The 19,927-nt window shown below is 35.0% G+C and overlaps 1 protein-coding gene across 1 annotated transcript in view; it reads left to right on the top strand.

Moving 5' to 3' along the window:
• LOC141287740 (GRIP1-associated protein 1-like) overlaps positions 1–18,336 on the top strand; it is a 25,211-nt gene extending 6,875 nt beyond the window's left edge. Inside the window, exons 2-12 of the mRNA XM_073819874.1 lie at positions 1,634–1,770; positions 3,979–4,027; positions 4,241–4,311; positions 4,678–4,725; positions 4,812–4,843; positions 6,921–6,968; positions 8,994–9,093; positions 9,382–9,459; positions 16,952–17,044; positions 18,084–18,218; positions 18,322–18,336. Coding sequence (XP_073675975.1) covers positions 1,634–1,770; positions 3,979–4,027; positions 4,241–4,311; positions 4,678–4,725; positions 4,812–4,843; positions 6,921–6,968; positions 8,994–9,093; positions 9,382–9,459; positions 16,952–17,044; positions 18,084–18,218; positions 18,322–18,336 — 806 coding nt within the window. The remainder of the gene's footprint in view (positions 1–1,633; positions 1,771–3,978; positions 4,028–4,240; positions 4,312–4,677; positions 4,726–4,811; positions 4,844–6,920; positions 6,969–8,993; positions 9,094–9,381; positions 9,460–16,951; positions 17,045–18,083; positions 18,219–18,321) is intronic.
• The last annotated feature ends 1,591 nt before the right edge of the window (positions 18,337–19,927 follow it).

Raw genomic sequence — 19,927 nt, 5'->3', positions numbered from 1 at the left:
TCCCTTTAAAAGGATAGTTCACCTCAAAATGAAAATTACCCCATGCTTTACTCACCCTCTAGCCATCCTAGGTGTATATGACTTTATTATTTCAAAATAATTCAATTGGAGTTATATAAAAAAAAATGTCCTGGCTCTTCTAAGCTTTATAATGGCTATTGAGATTTTGAAGTCCAATCAAATGCATCCATCCATGATTAAAAGTACTCAACATGGCTCTGGATGGTTAATAAAGGCCTTCGGAAGTGAATCAATGCATTTGTGTAAAAAAAAAATATATATATCATATTCACGTGATTAGTTCACTTCTAGAACAAAAAATTACAGATAATTTACTCACCCACTTTTGTGAGATCCAAGATGTTCATGTCTTTTCTCAGTCGTAAAGAAATTGTTTTTTGAGGAAAACTTTTCAGGAATTTTCTTCATATAGTGGACTTAAACTTCTAAAATGCTATTTAAATGCCGCTTCAAAGAGCTGTAAATGATCCCAGCCGAGGGTCTTATCTAGCGAAATGATCGGTTATTTTCTAAAAAAAAAAAAAAAAAAATCCTATTTATATACTTTTTAACCTCAAATGCTCATCATGTCTAGCTCTGTGTGAACTCTGTATTCTGGTTCATGACAAAAACTCAAGAAAATGAGATGGAATTTTTTGACATACCCTTTACTGTTTTGAACCGGAATACACAGAGTTCACGCAGAGCTAGACAAGACTATCATTTGAGGTTAAAAAATATATAAATTGTCTGGGATCGTTTAGAGCCCTTTGAAGCTGCATTTAAACTGTATCTTGGAAGTTCAAAGTCACGGGCACCATTGAAGTCCACTATATGGAGATAATTTCTGAAATGTTTTCCTCAAAAAACATATATTTTTTTTATGACTGAAGTAAGAAGACAAGAACATCTTGGATGACAACAGGGTGAGTACATTATCTGTACATTTATGTTCTCGAAGTCAAATACTGGAAGTCTACTCTTTTAATAAAGGCCCTCTGAATTGATGCGTTTTTGTAAGGAAAAATATAAATATTTAACATTTTATAAACTGCACTCTCTAGCTTTCGCTAACTGACTGGCATTCCAGTAGTTGGCGTAGGACATGCCGTAGCATGACATCTAGTGAGAATATGCTTGTCTTTTGAGAATCAAGCTGTATTTACAGCAAAGGAAAACCAGTCTTCTCTTGGCTTATTTTGTAATCCTCAGACATTTTTCTTTACAAATCCTTGTTTTGTACTTCTATTCCGTGACCGGTGGTTTGTTTTGCTCTTTCCAGTGCACTTCTGGTGAACACACATATGACAGTTAGCGGAAGTGAGAGAATATGGTTTATAAAGTTTTAAATGGAGATATTTTTGCTTCCCCCCGGAGCTGTGTGGGGTACCTTTTATGATGGATGGATGAACTTTATTTGACTTTAAAATCTCAACACCCATTCACTGCCATTAAAAAGCTTGGAAGAGCTAGGACATTTTTAATATAACTTTGATTGTATTTGTTTGGAAGAAGAAAATCATATACACCTAGAATCAATTTAGGGTGAGTAAATCATAGGGTAATTTTCATTTTTGGTTGAACTGTCCCTTTAAGAAGTGGGCTTGATTATATTCTGTGTGCATCCAAACAGCTCTTCAAGAATGTGCAGATGTTAATGATGGAAAAGCAGCGCTCATCGATGAATCGGCCGGCACTAATGGTGTCCAGTCAGATGCCAGCGGTCACAGTGATGAACTCTCTGCCCCGGGAAATGATCAGATTGATCAGGTAACAGATATTAGGTTTCATTCTCACCAGGGTTGGGATGCTGTACCATACAGAAGAGGTTTAGAGTGAAAGAACCAGTATAATGAAATGACTGCAGCTTCTGCAGGGATAATAATTATACCATGTGCAAGAAACCAGAACTCTCAGATGTCAATCGATGAAGCCATCTATACCGCAATCGAGTGTGATTGGCATGCATCTTCTGGGGTATGTGATAAGTTTGGAACGGATGGCTATAAATGTCTTTCTAAAAATACAAGTTTCAGTCCAAGTAAACAAGTTGGTTCACTCAGTCAGAGTATCCTAACAGTAGAGTTTCAGAGTAAATCAATTATTCAGCTACGCAGTGCTGCACTCTTTATCAGGAGGAGTTTGCTGGAGTTCTCAGAGGTCATGTTTAATGCAGGGCCTACAGATGCTAGGGTGAACTGTGGCCAGACACAGCAGAGACACCACCATCAGCTTCTTTTGTGAGATTAGCACAGTAAAGGGGATGTAAGGACAGGGATCTGGAGTCTAGTGTTTGACTACCGATGACTACTGATAAAATGAGGGCTGCAGCTAATTGGTTGTTCTTTATATATAGTTTGTCACTTTTTTTAAACATTCCCAATTCCATAATATGGTGCAGTTTCTTGAAATTGGAATAGAATATCCAGCGGGAAATAATGTAGAATGGGACTTGATTTTATCCTTCATGATTGGATGATGAAAAAGTAGGTTATGATGTTAGTGTTTAATATTAGTTAGTGTTTAATGTTAGTGTTTCCCAGCCCAGGACTGCTCGATTATGGCAAAAATCATTTGGTCAATATTGTAATCACGATTGTGACTGGGGCCAAAGCTTTAAATTAGTGACTAATTTAAAGATAGCAATACAACAGAAAAAAGATACAAATAAAAAAACCCCCAGTAAATATTGACTTTTATGCAAGTCTAAAGTAGTGTAATAGTCTACTACAGAATTTGAATGTAATTATTTGAATGTAAAATAAAACTGCGTCTTCACTGTAAGAATTAAACATGCGTTGTTTCTTATTAAAACTACAAAAGTCCTTCATTCAAGAGCAGTGAGTGATTTTTTTTCTTTGTATTTTTACATTTTATTAATAAGCACAGAGAAGGCAGAACGAATATTATTTGTTGGCGCTTTAAGTGCCACACGGATCCAATATACTGCTACACACGTATTTTCTTTCTCAACTGATTATGATCATTTAAGACATAACTGACAAGGGTTTACATTAATAATCACCAAGCGCCTCATTTTGAAATATTTTATATTTTAGTGTATTTGACCGTTTAGGTGCGCACCTTGAGCTAAAAGATAATTTTACATGTCCGTGTTTTGCTCCGTCTCTGAGCGCATGCACAGAACAGTGCAAGTTATCTTTCTCGCTTTTAAAAACACAAAATCAAAGAAACATTTCGCTGACTTGCATGTGAAATTAGGCTTTTATGGAGGAGCGAAAACACACTGGAAAGGGGCGCAATAAACATTTCATCTCGATTACTGTATTTTCATGGTCATTTAAAGAAACCGAAACTGAGTTTCGATTAATTGCACAGCCCTATTCCCAGCCTCATGTACTAGCCTTAAATGAGCAGAAAAGTTGTTTAAAGTGAAGTTCTCTTGCAATAAAAAATTACAGATAAATAACAGAAATTGTATTTTGCAATTTGCAGTTTAAATGCAGCTTCAAAGGGCTCTAAACATTCCCAGCCAAAGAAGAAGGGTCTTATCTATAGGGAAATAGTCATTTTCTAAAATAAATGACAATTTCTATATTAAACTCTTATATACTAAATATACTAGCTCTGTGTGAACTCTGTGTATTCCTGTCTTGAACTGGAATACACAGAGTTCACACAGAGCTAGACAAGATGAGCATTTAAGGTTAAAGAGTATATAAATCGTTTTTTTTTTTTTCGAGAATAACCAATTGTTTCACTAGATAAGACGCTTCTTCCTCAGCTAGGATCGTTTTGGAGCCCTTTGAAGCTGCGTTTTGGAAGTTCAAACTTGCAGGTACCATAGAAGTCCACTATATGGAGAGAAATCCTGAAATGTTTTCCTCAAAAAACATCCACTGATTTCTGTATTTACTGGGGTTTCATTTGTGGAGCTGCTTTGTAGAAACTGAACCTGCTGTTCAAACCCTTTGTGAAAAAGTTCATTTCGTTGTGTATCTCTTCTGTGTTCTCTAGGCCGAAGTGCAAAGCACCAAACCGGAACAGCGAGATAATGAACTGTGCAGTGAGTACATCTTTCTGACAACTTCTTTTTAAAGTTCTGACCTTCTCAAACTCACTGAAGAGTTAACCGAGTAAAAAACAGGGAAGGTTGTGTTCTGGATCTTCACATAGCAGCACAATGATTTGACTTTGACTGAGCGTCAGTTGAACACTTTACAAACTCAAGATTTTTTGGCAGTCGTGTGCATTAATATCTGTTAACGCTGGGTTTCAGAGGTGGCATTAAAGCTTCAAACGGAAATGGAGGAGAAATGCTTACTGAGGGAACAACTCCAGACACTAGAGGTAAAAACATCAGTTTTGCCCTCTAAATACCCAGGACAGCAGGAAACAGACAAAAGGACAAAATGCTAGGATTCGTTTTGCTGATGAGCGTGTATTTTTACCCTCGCCATGGGTGCTAATTTTGGACGCATTCATTCTCTCCTTGCTCTAGAGAGTACTTTCATAACTATGATTAAACTGGCATTTTGCAGGTTTTAATATTTGAAAGTTGCTTATTAAAGCTATTTTTAATTTGATCATACATTTTTGTATTGTTAATTGACACATTAAATATTTTATTTTCCTTTATCTTACCTCTTTGACTGATCCATATTGTAGTCCCCATACAGACTTTTCTAATTGTAATGTATTCATTTTCATTTTCAGATGTCTAAGCAGGCGGAAATCACAAAACTACAAGAAGAAAATGCTAAAGTAAGTACCACATGTCTGTTTCGGAAAGCATGTGTCCTCAATGATAAAAATGCAAGTGATAATGTCTTTTTTTTTTCATTTATTAGTTGTCCGATAAGTTGAAGAAAAAACAAGACAGGTGAGATGCTTTTATGCTTTATTTTTTCATATTACAGTTGAAGTCAAAAGTTTACATACACCTTGAAGAATCTGCAAAATATTTTACCAAAATAAGTGGGTAAGAGTGATCATATAAAATCCATGTAATTTTTTATTCTGTACTGACCTGAATTTACATGTAGTCCACAAGAGAAAGTAATAAAGAATTTTACATACGCTTGAGTCTTAATACTGTGTTGTTACCTGAATGATCCACAGCTCTGTTTTTTTTCACTGAGGACAACTGAGGCACTCATATGCAACTATTACAGAAGGTTCAATAGCTCACTGATGCTCCATAAGGAAATACAATGCATTCAAATTTAGAAACATTTTGAATTTGAAGATCAGGCTAAATTTTACTTATTTTGTCTTCTGGAGCACATGTACATATCTTTTGTAGCCTCTGAAGGGCAGTACTAAATGAAAAGAGTCAAAAAGGCAAAATAAGAGAAATGTACATATATTTGTTCTGTTCAAAAGTTTTCACCCCTGGCTCTTAATGCATCTTTTTTCCTTCTGGAGTATCAGTGAGCGTTTGAATCTTTTGTAATAGTTGCATATGAGTCCCTCATTTGTCCTCAGTGTGAAAAGAGATGGATCTTAAAAGCATACAGTAAGTGTTGGAAACGGTGCAAATAAATATTTACTCACCCTGTTGTTGTTGTTATGCCATATGTCCTTTTTTTAAAAATTAGAAATTAAATTAGAAATTAGAAATGTAATAAAACATGTCCTGCTTGTTCCCATCCATATAATGGCAATTGAATAGCAATCAGCTTCAAGCAGGAAAAAAAAAGCAAAACCATCACAGAGTGATCCCATTTGACTTATGCTGTATTTTCCATGTCTTCAGGAGGCATACGATAGGCTTTGATGAAAAATTATATTTTGGTTTAATTTATTGTTTAGCGAAAATTCTGATCTTGGCCATTGGTCTGCTATCCACGACTGGAGAATGCAACAGAGATATTCACCTCTGAGAAGTATGTGCATAATTTTCTAGGAGCCGTGCATCGCATTTTGATCAACCTTGATTTCTTGAAATGGTGTGCTTGTGGGCTTTTGCTGAGCGAGCTGAAACTTCTGTTAATACGGTCTCACAGTCTTGCACAGAAGACCAATGGCCAAGGTCAGGACTTTTGCTAAATAATAATTTAAATTTCAGTTCAATTCAGTTTTTCAACACTATCGTATGCCCCATGGAAAATCAAGTCAAATGGGATCGTTCTGTGATGCTTTTGAATGGTTTTTCTTTAAAGCTTGAGCCTAGTTGCTATTCACCGCTATTAAGAACATGTGCAAGAAGGGCTTTTTTTGTTTTGTTTACATTTGTCTTTTAATACTCTGAAAAAATACAAAGGTTATAAGGCATTAGAACAGAAAACAAGGTTGATTAAATAATGGTTGAATTTTCTTTTTTAGTTGAACTATCCCAGTGAAGTACTTATGCTTTTCTCCAAACATGGTGTGAAAGTTTTCTTTATGATGCAAAATTCACTTCAGTTTAGAGACAGGGGTTCCTAGTGGAAAATGAATAAGTGCACCTTTAAACCAGCTTAAGACTACAACTTGCTGATATTAATTGAGGAAGACAGTGATTGAGTGATTTCACGGAAAACCTGCTGAAATATGGAAAAATGAACATTAAGGACGGTATTAATGGACGATGTTACAGTTAAACACATTACCTCCTCAAGTGCAAGATAAATGACTTTCAACCCTCCATTTAACTCGAGTCCTCTTTCTCTGTACCGTGGCCCCTCAGCCAATCAGAACTCTCCGTGTGATTACATCACCCCTTAGTGTGCCGTGGTAACTCAGCTGTGGCCTAGCGGCAGTCTCTGTGTCAGTGTAATGAGTCTGAACGTGAACTTGTTGTTCTGGCACTTGCTGTAGACTGCTGTTTCAGCACAGACTGCCTTCGATCCGCATCCCTCTGGTCAACACGGGGCCTGTTTTCCCTGATCAGGAGATGCTGCCTGTTATTTATCACTGCTGTGTGGGTTTTTTTTAGGGCCAATGAGGATTCAAGTCTCTTTATGCTTCTCTTACAGCTTCCAGAGGCTACAAGTTGAGAAGGAGGCACTTTACAATGACAGCAGGTGAGAAAGACAAACCCAGCAGGGCAGTTATTTTGCGATAAAGCTCAACAGGGATTTTTTAGGAGCCTGGGTTCTCGAAATGTGTTTCCCATTTGTTTTCTCAATGTGTAGTTGTAAGGTTTGAACCAGAAAATGTATTGCGGATTTTCATTTGAAATGAAAATCACAGCAAACAAATAACTTACTCTGATTTTGAATCAACTTCTGAATTTAGGAAGTGTATTATGGAAGCCCATTTCCAGCATGAATAAAAAATAAAAAAAGGTAGTGAGTTTACATTTTGCAATTCTGACTTTTTTTCCATGTAGAATTGAATGATAAAAACGCAATTCTGATTTTTTTCGCAACTGCATGTTATAAAGTCAGAATTGTGTGACATAAGTTAAATTTTTTGCCAGGATTATGAGATAATATCTTGCAATTGTGACTTTATAACACACAATTGAAGTTATCAAGTCAGAATTGTGAGACATAAACTCAATCATGAGAACATATCTGTCTTTTTTCCCTCTCAAAACTGGACTTTATAACACACAATTGTTTATATCTCACAATTCTGAGGAAAATGTCAGAATTGCAAGATATAAACTCGCAATTGCAAGAAAAAAGTCAGAGTTGCGAGTTTACATCTTGCGATTCTGACTTTATTTCTTGCAATTCAGTTTATATCACAATTCTGAGAAAGTGTCAGAATTGGGAATTTATATCTCAGAATTCTGAGAAAAAAGTCAAAATTTCAAGTTTGTATCATGCATTTGTGAGAAAAAAGAATTGTGAGATACAAACTCTCAATTGTGAGAAAAAAGTTTTCAACTTGCAATTGTGACTTTATATCTCGCAATTCTGATTATAAATCACAATTGCGAGTTTTATACCTTGCAATTCTGAGATATTTCTGAGAATTGCAAGTTTATATCTCACAATTCTGACTTTATAACATGCCATTGCGAGTTTATATCTCACAATTATGAGTAAAAAGTCAGAATTGTGAGTTTGTATCACGTAATTCAGAGAAAGTCGGAATTGCGAGTTTTCATCTTGCAATTCTGACTTTATTTCTTGCATTTGTGAGTTTATATTTGACAATTCTGAGAAAAAAATTCAGAATTGCGAGTTTGCATCATGCAATTCTGAGAAAAAAATTCAGAGATGTAAATTTGCAATTGCAAGAAAAAAGTCAGAATTGCGAGATACAAACTCACAATTGCAAGAAAAAGTCAGAAATGAGGAGTTGTAAGGTTTGAACCAGAAGATGAATGTCTCTGAATGTCGCAAATTTCAGTGGCAATTTGCCACAGTCCCACTTGAGTTTAAACTGATCGCTTTGAATAAAAGCTTTTGCTAAGTTAATCTGACTCTTTCTGCACTCTTAAAACAGATCATACATATTTGTATTTGTTAAAAGAGTGGTCCACCCAAAAATACCTCCGCTCACTCTTAGGTCATCCAAGATGTAGATGAGTTTGTTTCTTTATTGGAACAGATCAACAAAAATCAGTTTTAATTCATTTGCTCACCAATGGATCCTCTGCAGTGAATGGGTGCCGTCAGAATGAGATTACAAACAGCTGATAAAAACATCACAATAATTCACAAGTAATCCACACAGCTCCAGTCCATCAATGAACATCTTGTGGAGTGAAAAGCTCTGTTTGTAAGTAGCAAATCCATTATTAAGGTGTTTGAACTGAGGAATATGATTCTGACGGCACCCATTCACTGCAGAGGATTCATTGGTGAGCGAAAAAAACCCATCTACATCTTGGATGGTCTGAGGGGTCAATATTTTTGACAAATTTATTTTTTGGGTAATTTATACCTTTAAACATGTTAAATAAAAAAAGGCATTTTTACTTCTGGAACCCAGCTATATGTGTTCCCATGTTGTCATTTATACTCCTCTGTAATGTTTTTCCTGCTGAATTTGCTGTTTTATTTATTCTTTTCGTGATGCCTGGGAATAGACCCTACCACACATTAGTCACATCAAACCCCTCATAGCATATGATGCATTTGTTTTCACAGGACTAAAATTGATGAGATCCAACAGAGGAAAGAGGAGGAGCTCAAATCCATAAACCTTCGTGTGCAGAAATTGCAGACGGATTTAATGGCAGCCAACCAGGTGAGATCCGCTCAGGGCCCACCCTGCCAAATTCCCTTAATATTGAAGCCCATTTGTTGCACATCTTGGAGGGCGATCGATGGATGGCCACTAAGGGAGTATGATGATAAACATTTGCAAACCCTTGGGAGTGGGCTAAAGACTGCAGTCAGTGCTTCAGGATCAGACTCTGGCGCTGAGGCACATCTGCAGAGATTAATGGACCGTAGACACACTGCTGCATCCATCACTGTCATACTAAAAATGCATTGAATCTTCCTGCCTGTTGGTTTGTGTGTGCGATTCCAGAACGTCGCTGAACTGAAGGAGCAGCTGCAGAGTAAACAGAAAGAGCATGAGCTGGCCATCCACGCGCTTAAAGATCAGGTAGTGCACAAGATTGGTTCACAATGTAAAATGAACATTCATTTCTCAGGTGACTATACTGGACGCCAGTCACTAACTTAAACGTTTGAAATGTTTTAAAAGATTAGTTCACTCCTGAGTTAAAATTTCCTGATAATTTACTCATACCCATGTCATCCAAGATGTTCATGTCTTTCTTTCTTCAGTTGAAAAGAAGGTTTTTGATGATAAACATTCCAGGATTTTTCTCCATATAGTGGACTCCAATAGGGACTGGGGATAGAGTTGAAGGTCCAATGCAGCTTTAAAGGGCTCTACATAACCCAGCTGAGGAATAAGGGTCTTATGTAGTAAAACGATCAACATTTTCTTAAAAAAATTACAATTTGTATACTTTAACCATAAATGCTCGTCTTGCATTTAATTTTTTGACCTTTCTTTCTTTCTTTCTTTCTTTGCCTAATTGCCTTTATTTTCATTAAATACAGTTCTTAATACAACATATATTACCATTTAAACATGTATACAATATTTCTTACATTTAAACTCCTTTAACAAGAATTTTAGAAGTAAAAATTAAATATATAAAAAAGTTTTCGTCTTGCAATTCTGACTTTATTTCTCGCAATTGTGAGTTTATATCTAAAAAAAAAGTCAGAATTGCAAAAAGTCAGAGTTGTGAGTTTTTATCTTATTTCTCGCAATTGTGAGTTTTCTATCACACAATTCTGAGAAAAAAGTCTGAATTGTGGCTTTAGATCTTGCAATTCTGACTTTATACCTCAATTTCTAGTTTATAGCTTGCAATTCTGACTTTATAACATGCAGTTGTGAGTTTATATCTCAATTTTGAGAAAATAAGTTAGATTTGCAAAATTGCGAAAAAAGTCAATTACCAAATTTTTTTTTTCAATTCACTGGTGGAAATGGGCTTCCATAGTGTATGATACCTCTAAATGTCACAAATTTCAGTTGCAATTTGCTGCAGTCCCACTTGATTTTTTAACTGATCACTTTAAATAAAAACTTATGCAAAATTGATCTGACTCTCAAAACAGATCTTAAATATTTTTATCTGTTAAAGTAGTAGTCTACCCAAAAATACCTCAGCTCACTGTATTTCTGTCTTTCTTTATTTGCCTAATTGCCTTTTTTTCGTTAAATAATTTCTTAAAGGTCCCATATTGTACACATTTCTGGAGGTTTATTTTAGTTGTTGATGTCCTTAAGAATATATATTTGCGGTATACGTGCCAAAATCCATCTCAATATATTTTTACAGCTCCTTTTTTAGTAGCTCTGTCAAAAACAGGTCGATTTTGGCCCATCTAATTAATATTCATGAGCCTCTCTTCTGATTGGCCTGTTGTTTTCTGAGTGACGCACAGCCAGACCAACCACAGTTAACTACGGTCATGTATCCTTTAGCCGAGCCCAGAGCCATAGAGAGAGCCTAGCTTGCTGATACTCAACAGGATATTTCAGAATGATCATTAATGTTTTTTCTTTTTCAAACACCGAATGCAGTAAGCTACATAACTGTTGCTTTAGTAAAGCCCCTTTCACAATGCGCGCTGATTCTGGAAAATTACGGGAACGAGCGCTGTGTGAACAAAAGCCAGAACCATAAAGGCAGTGTTGTAGTGATGATGCACGTTATCATGCGACTCTTCACGATGAAAAAATACGTGCAAAGTGGAATGAAGCGGCGATTGGGCAGAGCCAGCTCCGCACTATCAGCGCTGAAGCACAGTTTGTTCAGGTTAGTTTCAGTTTAGTGAAACGTATGCGTCGCATTACAGCTCACATCCAAACGTCACATGTCTTTATGGGTTGTGTGTAAAGCATGCACAGATTCCGGAAAACAACTGTGAATGAACCAAATCAAACAACTCCGGAACAAATCATGGGACACATTATCCGTGTATTTACCGGAATCGCTGTGTGAAAGAGGCTGAAGTTGACGTGCCGCTGGTCTCTTATATTAACGTTGTTCTGAAGCCTGTGCAATGATGTAGTTTCGAAATCTATCGACTGAACAGGGTTTTCTCGACTTGTTTTCGTGTTGTTGTTGCTTAGCAATGTTATGGACACGATATTGTCTGGGTTTGACAAAAGGAGGGTGGGACGTGATTGGTGCTGGGGGTGGTGACTGAGTAGATCAGACGTCACATCTTTACGGAAGTCACAGCGGCTCGTGAAAATGAACAGCTACTTTAAGCAGGCTGTGTGCAGTTTACTGTGGATTGACTGCATTGAAACTCATATGGTAGTTACATAGCCCCTAGACCTCAGTTATCATGAAAAAAGCCAGGAAATTTCGATTTTGACAATATGGGACCTTTAATACAACACATACTACCCTTTAAACATGTATACAATATTTCTTACATTTAAACTCCTTTTACAAGAATTAAATGTATAATCGTAGTGAAAAACCAGTGTGTCTCGTTTAGGTGACTGACATCGCGTCTCTTTAATTTGCTTTGCATTAAATAAAATGATTAACAGCAAAGAAACAGTTTCATAGATTAAATAAAACATATTTTTACCAAAGTAATGCAAGTCGGCGGCACCGAGAACTACTCCTGAAGAGAATGCAAAATATCCGCGCTCATTACAACCACTGTTGCGACTGCCCTGTCCCACAAAAACTATGCTAAAAATGTTTGGTTTAAGATAAAATAACCATGAGTACATGTGCACGCTATAAAAGCAACTGATGCAAGCTGGTCGCTCAAGTTGGTCCACCAGTGCAATGTGATTGCGCGAATGCTCCGTACCTCTCCCTATTCCGATCACTTGCCGGATCCGTCACCCCGCTTTGTTCTGGGACCTTGTAATTTACAAATTATCCACTGGTTATAAGTAATCAATGAAGTTCTTTGCATAACAAATTTCCTATTTACATCGTAAATTTGTATTTCTTTTTTTATAATGACAGATCGTTTCACTAGATAAGACCCTTATGCCGCTATTAGGATCGTGTAGAGCTCTTTGAAGCTGCATTGAAACTGCATTTTGGAACACACCTTCAACCTGTTGATCCCCGTTGAAGTCCACTATATGGAGAAAAATCCTGGAATGTTTTCCTCAAAAACCTTAATTTCTTTGCGACTGAAGAAAGTAAGACATGAACATCTTGGATGACATAGGGTGAGAGGACATAGGGGTGAGAGGATGTTGCATACTACATAGTATACAGTACATACTGCCGGTTGTTCTAGTGTTCTGTTCCAAACATCGCCAAAGGTGCTAATAGGAAGAGTACCGAAGATGAATAGTTGGTTAAAATGTTCATTTAACAATTCTTTTAATGTTTATTCCATCCCAGATGGTCGTTAGTGCATCTCCAGAGAATTATTCGGCAATTTCCACATCTGCTGTTTCGCTGTTTACTAACAGGTTTATAAATGAAAGAAAGCAGGCAATTAATCTGCATAAATTGAGTGTGATTTTAATGATAATAGGTCCTACAGATTCAATTAAATAAACCGTAAAAGGCTCATGTGGGTGTTGTTATCAGCGCAGAACACAATTACGTTTTTATTGTTCTGCTTTAAAAAAAATCAAATAATGAAAACTGAACTTTCTTTTTTTAATGGCAGGATGCAGTTTTGTGATTATGTAGCCATTTTAGTTTTAAAATGTGGTTTAGCTTTGTTTAGCAAGCCTTTTTCAGTCTTGGAGTTTCTTATTCTGTTCAGCCAGAAAAGAAAACTGTGTTTTCATTTGCTCACCATAGATTTATTCCAAACCTACAGTATATGGCTTTCTTTTCTTTTTTTGGAACTTGACAGGAGAAGTTTGCCCTGAGTGTTTTTCTCGATACAATGGAAGTGAATGGGGAAAGAAGTTATTGAGCCCCATACAGGACAAAACAACATCATAAAACAATTTCATAGGACTTTCTCACTATATTCCAAATCTTCTGGAGTCATATCAAACTAAACAGCTCTGTGGTTTACGTAGGAAAGTGTTGATTTTTTAATAGACTTAATAAAACACATTTTTAAATTATATTAGGCCACATTTTTATTCAAAAAATATATTAATGGGCGTTTTTAGAAAGGTTTCTTCTATATTTATACACACTGCCATTTAATCAGCTGCATTTATTTGATCAAAAATGCAGAAAAAACACTAATATTATGAAATATTATTGCAATTTAAAATAACAGTTTTATATTTTAATATACTTTAAAAAAAAAAAAATTTCTGTGATGAAAAGCTGAATTTTCACAAGCCATTACTGCAGCCTTCAGGGTCACATGACCCTTCAGAAATCATTCAAATATGCTAACATATTATCGGTGTTGCAAACCGCTATATTTTGGAAACTGTGATACTTTTTTTTAAGATTCTTTGATGAATAAACAGTTAAAAAGTACAGCATTTATTCAAAATAGAAATCTTTTCTAACAGTATACGTCTTTTTATCACTTTTTTTTACTAAATTAAAACATTCTTTCTGAATAAAAGTATACTTTTTTTTTTTTTTTTCAGAGAAAAAATTTACAGACCCAAATTTTGAATGGTAGTGTATAGTTACAAAAGATGTCTATTTTAAATAAATTCTGTTTTTTATGTTTTATTCATCAAAGAATCCTGAAAAAAGTATCACATGTTCCAGAAAAAATATTATGCAGCACATTGATATAAAATAATATTATATTAGATTTTTTTCTGAAGTATCATTTGACACTGAAGACTAAATTCAGCGTTTCATCACAGGAAGAAATTCTATTTTATAGTATTTTAAAATAGAAAACCGCTGTTTTAAATTCAACAATATTTCACAATATTACTGTTTATTTTCAGTATTTTTAATACAATAAACGCAGCCTTGATGAGCAGAAAAGGCTACTTTAAAAACATCTTACTGATCCCAAACTTTTGAATGGCAGTGCATATATAATTTTTGTATTAAAATGTTTGATTTTGTCATGAATATAGCCTCTGCTGCTGATATGTTGTTAAATCATAAAGAAATAAATTTATAAATAAAGTAATATGATAACTTTGAGAGAAACAGACATCTTTCCCTTAGATATAGCTTTCAAATGTCATTCGCGTTGTGCATTTTAACACTATTTTTTAGTTTTGAACTACTTGAACCTGCAGTGAACTGTATTTGAATATTCATTGGTTACCATTAAATTTGCAGCTTTTTAGTGGGCAAAATTGAACAAATATGACTTTAAGTGATTTGTGAATTCAGGGGACTTGAAATATATGAAATGTATTTTTTGGGAGTTTCACTTTCATTGTATATTGAAAAGAAGCGTAAACATTTTTCAAAGTCTCCTTTTTGTTTTTAAGAAAGTTTGTTAAACGAAGTAAGATAGGTTTGGAACAACATGAGAGGGAAGTAAACCGACCGAATATTAATTTTTGGCTGAACTATCCCTTTAATATAAACCAGAAGACGCACCAGTGTTTCTGCTGATAGCAAACTCTTTGTGCTTAAGGAGAAGTTGGTGAAGTTTATAATTACCCAGAGAGCAGCCTGTTTAATTGAGCGTTTATGGATGATGGTGCTCAAGATCAGCTGAGTAATTAAGGATTAGTGGGGCTCAGTGCAGGTGGCTTAGGGGCACACGCGCTCCGCCGAGGCCCCCTGAGGGAAGGGCCGCTCTTATGCCGCCGACGGCCCTCCTGCAGGTCCCGCCACCACAAATGTCTTTCACTTCCCTCCGTGAGGTCACAAATCTTAATTAAGCAGCTGCCTCTAATGAGCAGCAAGCAGATAAGGATGAAGAACCTCCCTGTTCTGTTTTTCCATTCAGAACTGCTTGACTGGGTCTCTTCTGTTCGATGTGGATTTTCTAACTCAGCCTGTTTTCTTCTCTCTTCTTTTTACTTGTTTTGGGTGTTCTTTCTTTATCATCTCTTGCTCTCATTCTCCCCCTTGGGGTTTATTCTTCTTGTGTTCATCTTCTCCAATACTTCTACTACAATCCCACACTCCCTCTGGACATATCTTCATTTATCATTCACATCGCTCTGTACATGTTTTCTTCCTTATATCCTTTTGTGATTTTTTTTTTTGTTTTGATTCTGTTATCTGTTAATGTTTTTTTTTTTCACTTTTTATGTATTTTTTTTCTTCAATATGTTTATATTTTAATTCATTCAAATGTTTTTATTTGTTTTCTTTGATCATTCATTCTTTTTGCATTTTTATTAAAAAAATATTTTTTTGCTGCTTTTCCTCATTTGTTCTTTTTATCTTCTTTCATATTTTCTTTTTTTTCTTCAAAATGGTCATATTTTAAACATTTTATTGTTTTTAATTCATTCTGATTTTTTCTTTGTTTTCTTTGTTCTTTTATTCTTTTTTGCATTTTTTATTAATTTTCATATTTTGAACATTTTTATAATTCATTCTAATTTTACTTTAATTTTGCATTTTTTACTAACTTTTTTGCTTTTCTTCATTTTTTTTTCTTTCATATTTTCTTTTTTCTTCTAAATGTTCATTTTTTAAACATTTATTCTGATTTTTTTCTGTTTTCTTTGTTCTTTCATTTTTTTGCAATTTGTTTGATTAAAAATGTTTTTTTGCTTTTCCTCATTTGTTCTTTATTTTCTTTCATATTATATATTTTTTCCCCTAAATGTTCATATTTTGAACATTTTTTATTACAAATATTATTCTTTCGTCATTTGTTTTTTATTTCCTATTTTAAACATTTTATAATTTTTAATGAAATGTTTTTTATTTATTTTCTTTGTTCTTTTATTTTGCTTTTTTATAATTTCTAACTTTTCATTATTTGTTTTTTATTTGTTATTTTCTTATTTTTTTCTTCAAAATGTTCATATTTTGAACATTTTATTATTTTTAATTCATTCTTTTTTTGTTTTCTTTGTTCATTATTTTTTGCATTTTCTTTATTAAAATTGATTTTTTCTTTTCGCTTCTTATCCTCATTTGTTCTTTATTTATTTGTCATTTTGTTTTCTTCAAAATGTTCATGTTTTGAACATTTTACTATTTTAAATTCTTTTAAATTTTTTGTTTAAAAATTTTATTATTTAATTTTGTTTTGTTTCTTTTCCTCATTTGTTCCTTATTTGTCTATTTTCTTTCATGTTTGTTTTGATTTTTGTATTATTTTTAATATAAATTTCCCTTTTTTCATTTTTTTCATGTTTTTTGGTTCATTCCTTTGTTTTTTTTTTCCTTCATTATTTTGTCATGTTTTGCCTAATTTTTATATTTTATTACATATTTTATATTTTCATTTTTTTTTTTTTTCAAAAATTCCGTATTTTTAATATTTTATTCTTTTTTTATTTCATTCATTTCATTTTCTTTTTTTTCTTTTTGGTTCATTTCTATTCATTTTTCTTTATTCTGTTTTATTTCAATCTTTCATTTGTTCTTTATTCCTTCGTTCCTTCATTTGGTGTTGCTTTCTTCTTCTTGTCATTTTTCCCCTCCTTTTCTATCTCTGTCTTTCTCTGTCCTGGTCTGGGGTGGTTTTGTGTTTGGGCGGAACTGCAGGTAGCGTGTCAGAGCGCGGTCAGTCAGGAGCAGGTGGAGGGCATGCTGAGTGAGAACGATGCTCTCAGGACAAATCTAGCAGCCCTAGAACAGGTACCTGACCATGATACAACATCACGACCTTCATCAACACCAGTTCCTGCATCATCTTCACTCAATGACAATGTCTGGCATAACACACACGCCCTTTGTACCTTTAACTACTAATACACACACTAATGTCACTTTTAGCACTTTTAATCACTCTCAGTTCACACCATTTGGTTTGATGCCATATTTTCTTTTACTTCTCTAAAAAAAAAGTCTAATTATCTAAAAGGAAATTCATGGAGGCTCATAAAGATCCATCGTTTTGGTTTAAAATCTTGTTTTGTATAATTTTCTAATCACAGTGTGATTAGTGCTTTAATGGCAGTATGGCTGTGTGATAACTTAAAACTGAAATTTGAAACGGCATATTTAAATACTGTTTTAGTTTATTGCTCACCAGCCTAAATCATTAAGCTTATTTATTTTCTCCCAGAGTTACTTACAGTGCATTTACGATATACATTAGCATTAGTATGTGCACTCCCTGGAAATCAAACCCATTATCCATTGTGAGCAATACCTAGATATTAATATTTAAATATATTTAAGTAAGTATAAATAATTTAATTGACACTGTGTATTAAAAATGAGACCAAAGCCCATTTAAAGAACACTCCGATGCTGCATAAAGTTCATTTGGCTCTGGCAGGACGCCTACACTACTTTAACCCTGATTGAAGTTCTAAAACTTTTTCTATTATTAATATGTATGTCTGTGTATGCTTTTGTTAAGCCATATTTTTTGTTTTGTTTGTCTGTATGTTCACACATATTCATTTATAAATATTTATGTTGCATCATGCATTAAGGTGTATATTTAGCTTGAAAGCACTCATGGGTGCATTTATGTTGATATTATATTCAGCACTGTGCTGAATTGCATTTCTCAGCTGTGCTCTAGTGTTTTTCGCTCATTAATAATTTTACTTTAGTCTTCTGTTGGCATTTTCTTGCTTATACACTGAATTCAGACTCAGTAAGATTTAATTCACTTGTCCTGGGTTTTTAGGGTATATCAGAAACTCTTTTTTTTTTTTCACAGATCCAAACAGTGAAGACTCAGGAACTGAATTTGCTGAGAGAGCAAACTTTGGCACTAAATGCAGAACTTCAGCAGAGACGCACAGAACAGGAAAGCTTCATGGCGCAGAGAGATGATCTCAACTCACAGCTACAGGTACTTTGGCACCTGTTAACTTTAAAAACAAAATTAAAAAGCATTTTGAACATACAGTATTAACTTTTTTGTGTTTCTAAATAAAATGCTGTGTTTAATCCAGCAGCGTTGGACTTAGGAATCATATTATGCTATAATATTATTAGTTAATATTAGTTGATATTATTTTATTAAAGTCAGGTTGTTTCGGAGATTGAGAAAGTACATTCTGATAAAGAATTATTGAAAGCATTAAAAAAAATTTGTTAACAAAGATGCCAAAATTACTTTGATTGCTTAAAGCAGTGGTCTCAAACTCAATTCCTGGAGGGCCACAGCTCTGCACAGTTTAGCTCCAACCCTAATCAAAGACACCTGATTGAGCTAATCAAGCTCTTCAGGGTAACTAGAAACTTCTAAGCAGGTGTGAGTAGGAGCTGGTTGGAGCTAAACTGTGCAGAGCTGTGGCCCTCCAGGAATTGAGTTTGAGACCACTGGCTTAAAGGGATAGTTCACCCCAAAATGAAAATTACTTCTGAATTTACTTACCCTCAAGTAAATTCCTTACCCCCTACTTGCTCGTTTAGCCGTCCCTGGCCCGCTTTGGAAGAGGTGGGCCAGAGCACGGTTCAGTTGGACTCGGGCGCGGTTCGCATGCAGTGTGAGCGCTAACCGTGCTGGAGCATGGAACAAGGACACGTGACGTCGCGTTTTTGCGAGGTAATCAACGTTTTTATAGTCCGTAATCAAAGCTGCAAAGTCCTTGCTGCACTTCAGCTGGTACCTTGCAAATCTCCTCATACGAGCAGCACGATTGCGCGAAATTTTTTGTGCCATAAAGGCGACAGACCTGTTTAACAATAGGCTGTGGACCACCGCGGAACAAACGACTCAAAATTACTATCCACAAAGTAAAAACAGCGATGGAATAAATTGCGTTCAGCGAGAGCGCCGCTCTTCCCGTTTATCCTGAAACTGTCGCACCATAATGACGTAAGCGTGCTCCGGCACGAATGCTGAAACCTATGTGAGTGCAGGCCAGAGGGGGAGTGGGGAGGGGGGACAATCGTACTCGTGCCCGGTTCATGGCAACCGTGCCTAGTGTGAGTACACCCTATGACTTTCGTCTTTCGGATGAATACAATTTGAGTTATATTAAAAAATGTCTTGGCTCTTCCAAGCTTTATAATGGCAGTGAATGGCTGTTTAGATTTTGAAGCAAAATAAAGTGCATCCACCTATTTTAAAAAGTACTCCACACAGCTCTAAGTGGTTAATAAAGACATTCTCAAGTGAACCGCGTTCACAAGAAAGTGGCATTCCAGCGTTTATTCCGATTTGAATAAACAATTATTGGCCGATTTTGATACTGATATTGGTCAATTGCATAAAACGGTGCTTCAGAAAAAAAAGGTTGTTCACTCAGAATCAGCAGAATTGGTGTTTAACGTTTCCGTTCCTGCGTTCATTTTTGTGTGAACTATTCCTTAAAGCAGTTACAGAAGTACTTCCAATGTTTATGATATAGTTAAGCAATACATATATGTGACCCTGGACCACAAAACCAGTCATAAGGTTAAATTTGACAAAACTGAGATTTATACATCATATGAAAGCTCAATAAATAAGCTTTCCATTGATGTATGGTTTGTTAGGATAGGACAATATTTGGCCGAGATACAGCTATTTGAAATCAGAAATCTGAGGATGCAAAAAAATCAAAAAGACTG

The sequence above is a fragment of the Garra rufa genome, chromosome 15 (assembly GCF_049309525.1).
Source record: "Garra rufa chromosome 15, GarRuf1.0, whole genome shotgun sequence".
Classification (NCBI taxonomy): Eukaryota; Metazoa; Chordata; class Actinopteri; order Cypriniformes; family Cyprinidae; genus Garra; species Garra rufa.
Note: the sequence above shows the minus strand (reverse complement) of the source record. Positions and strands in the feature narration are given on the sequence as shown.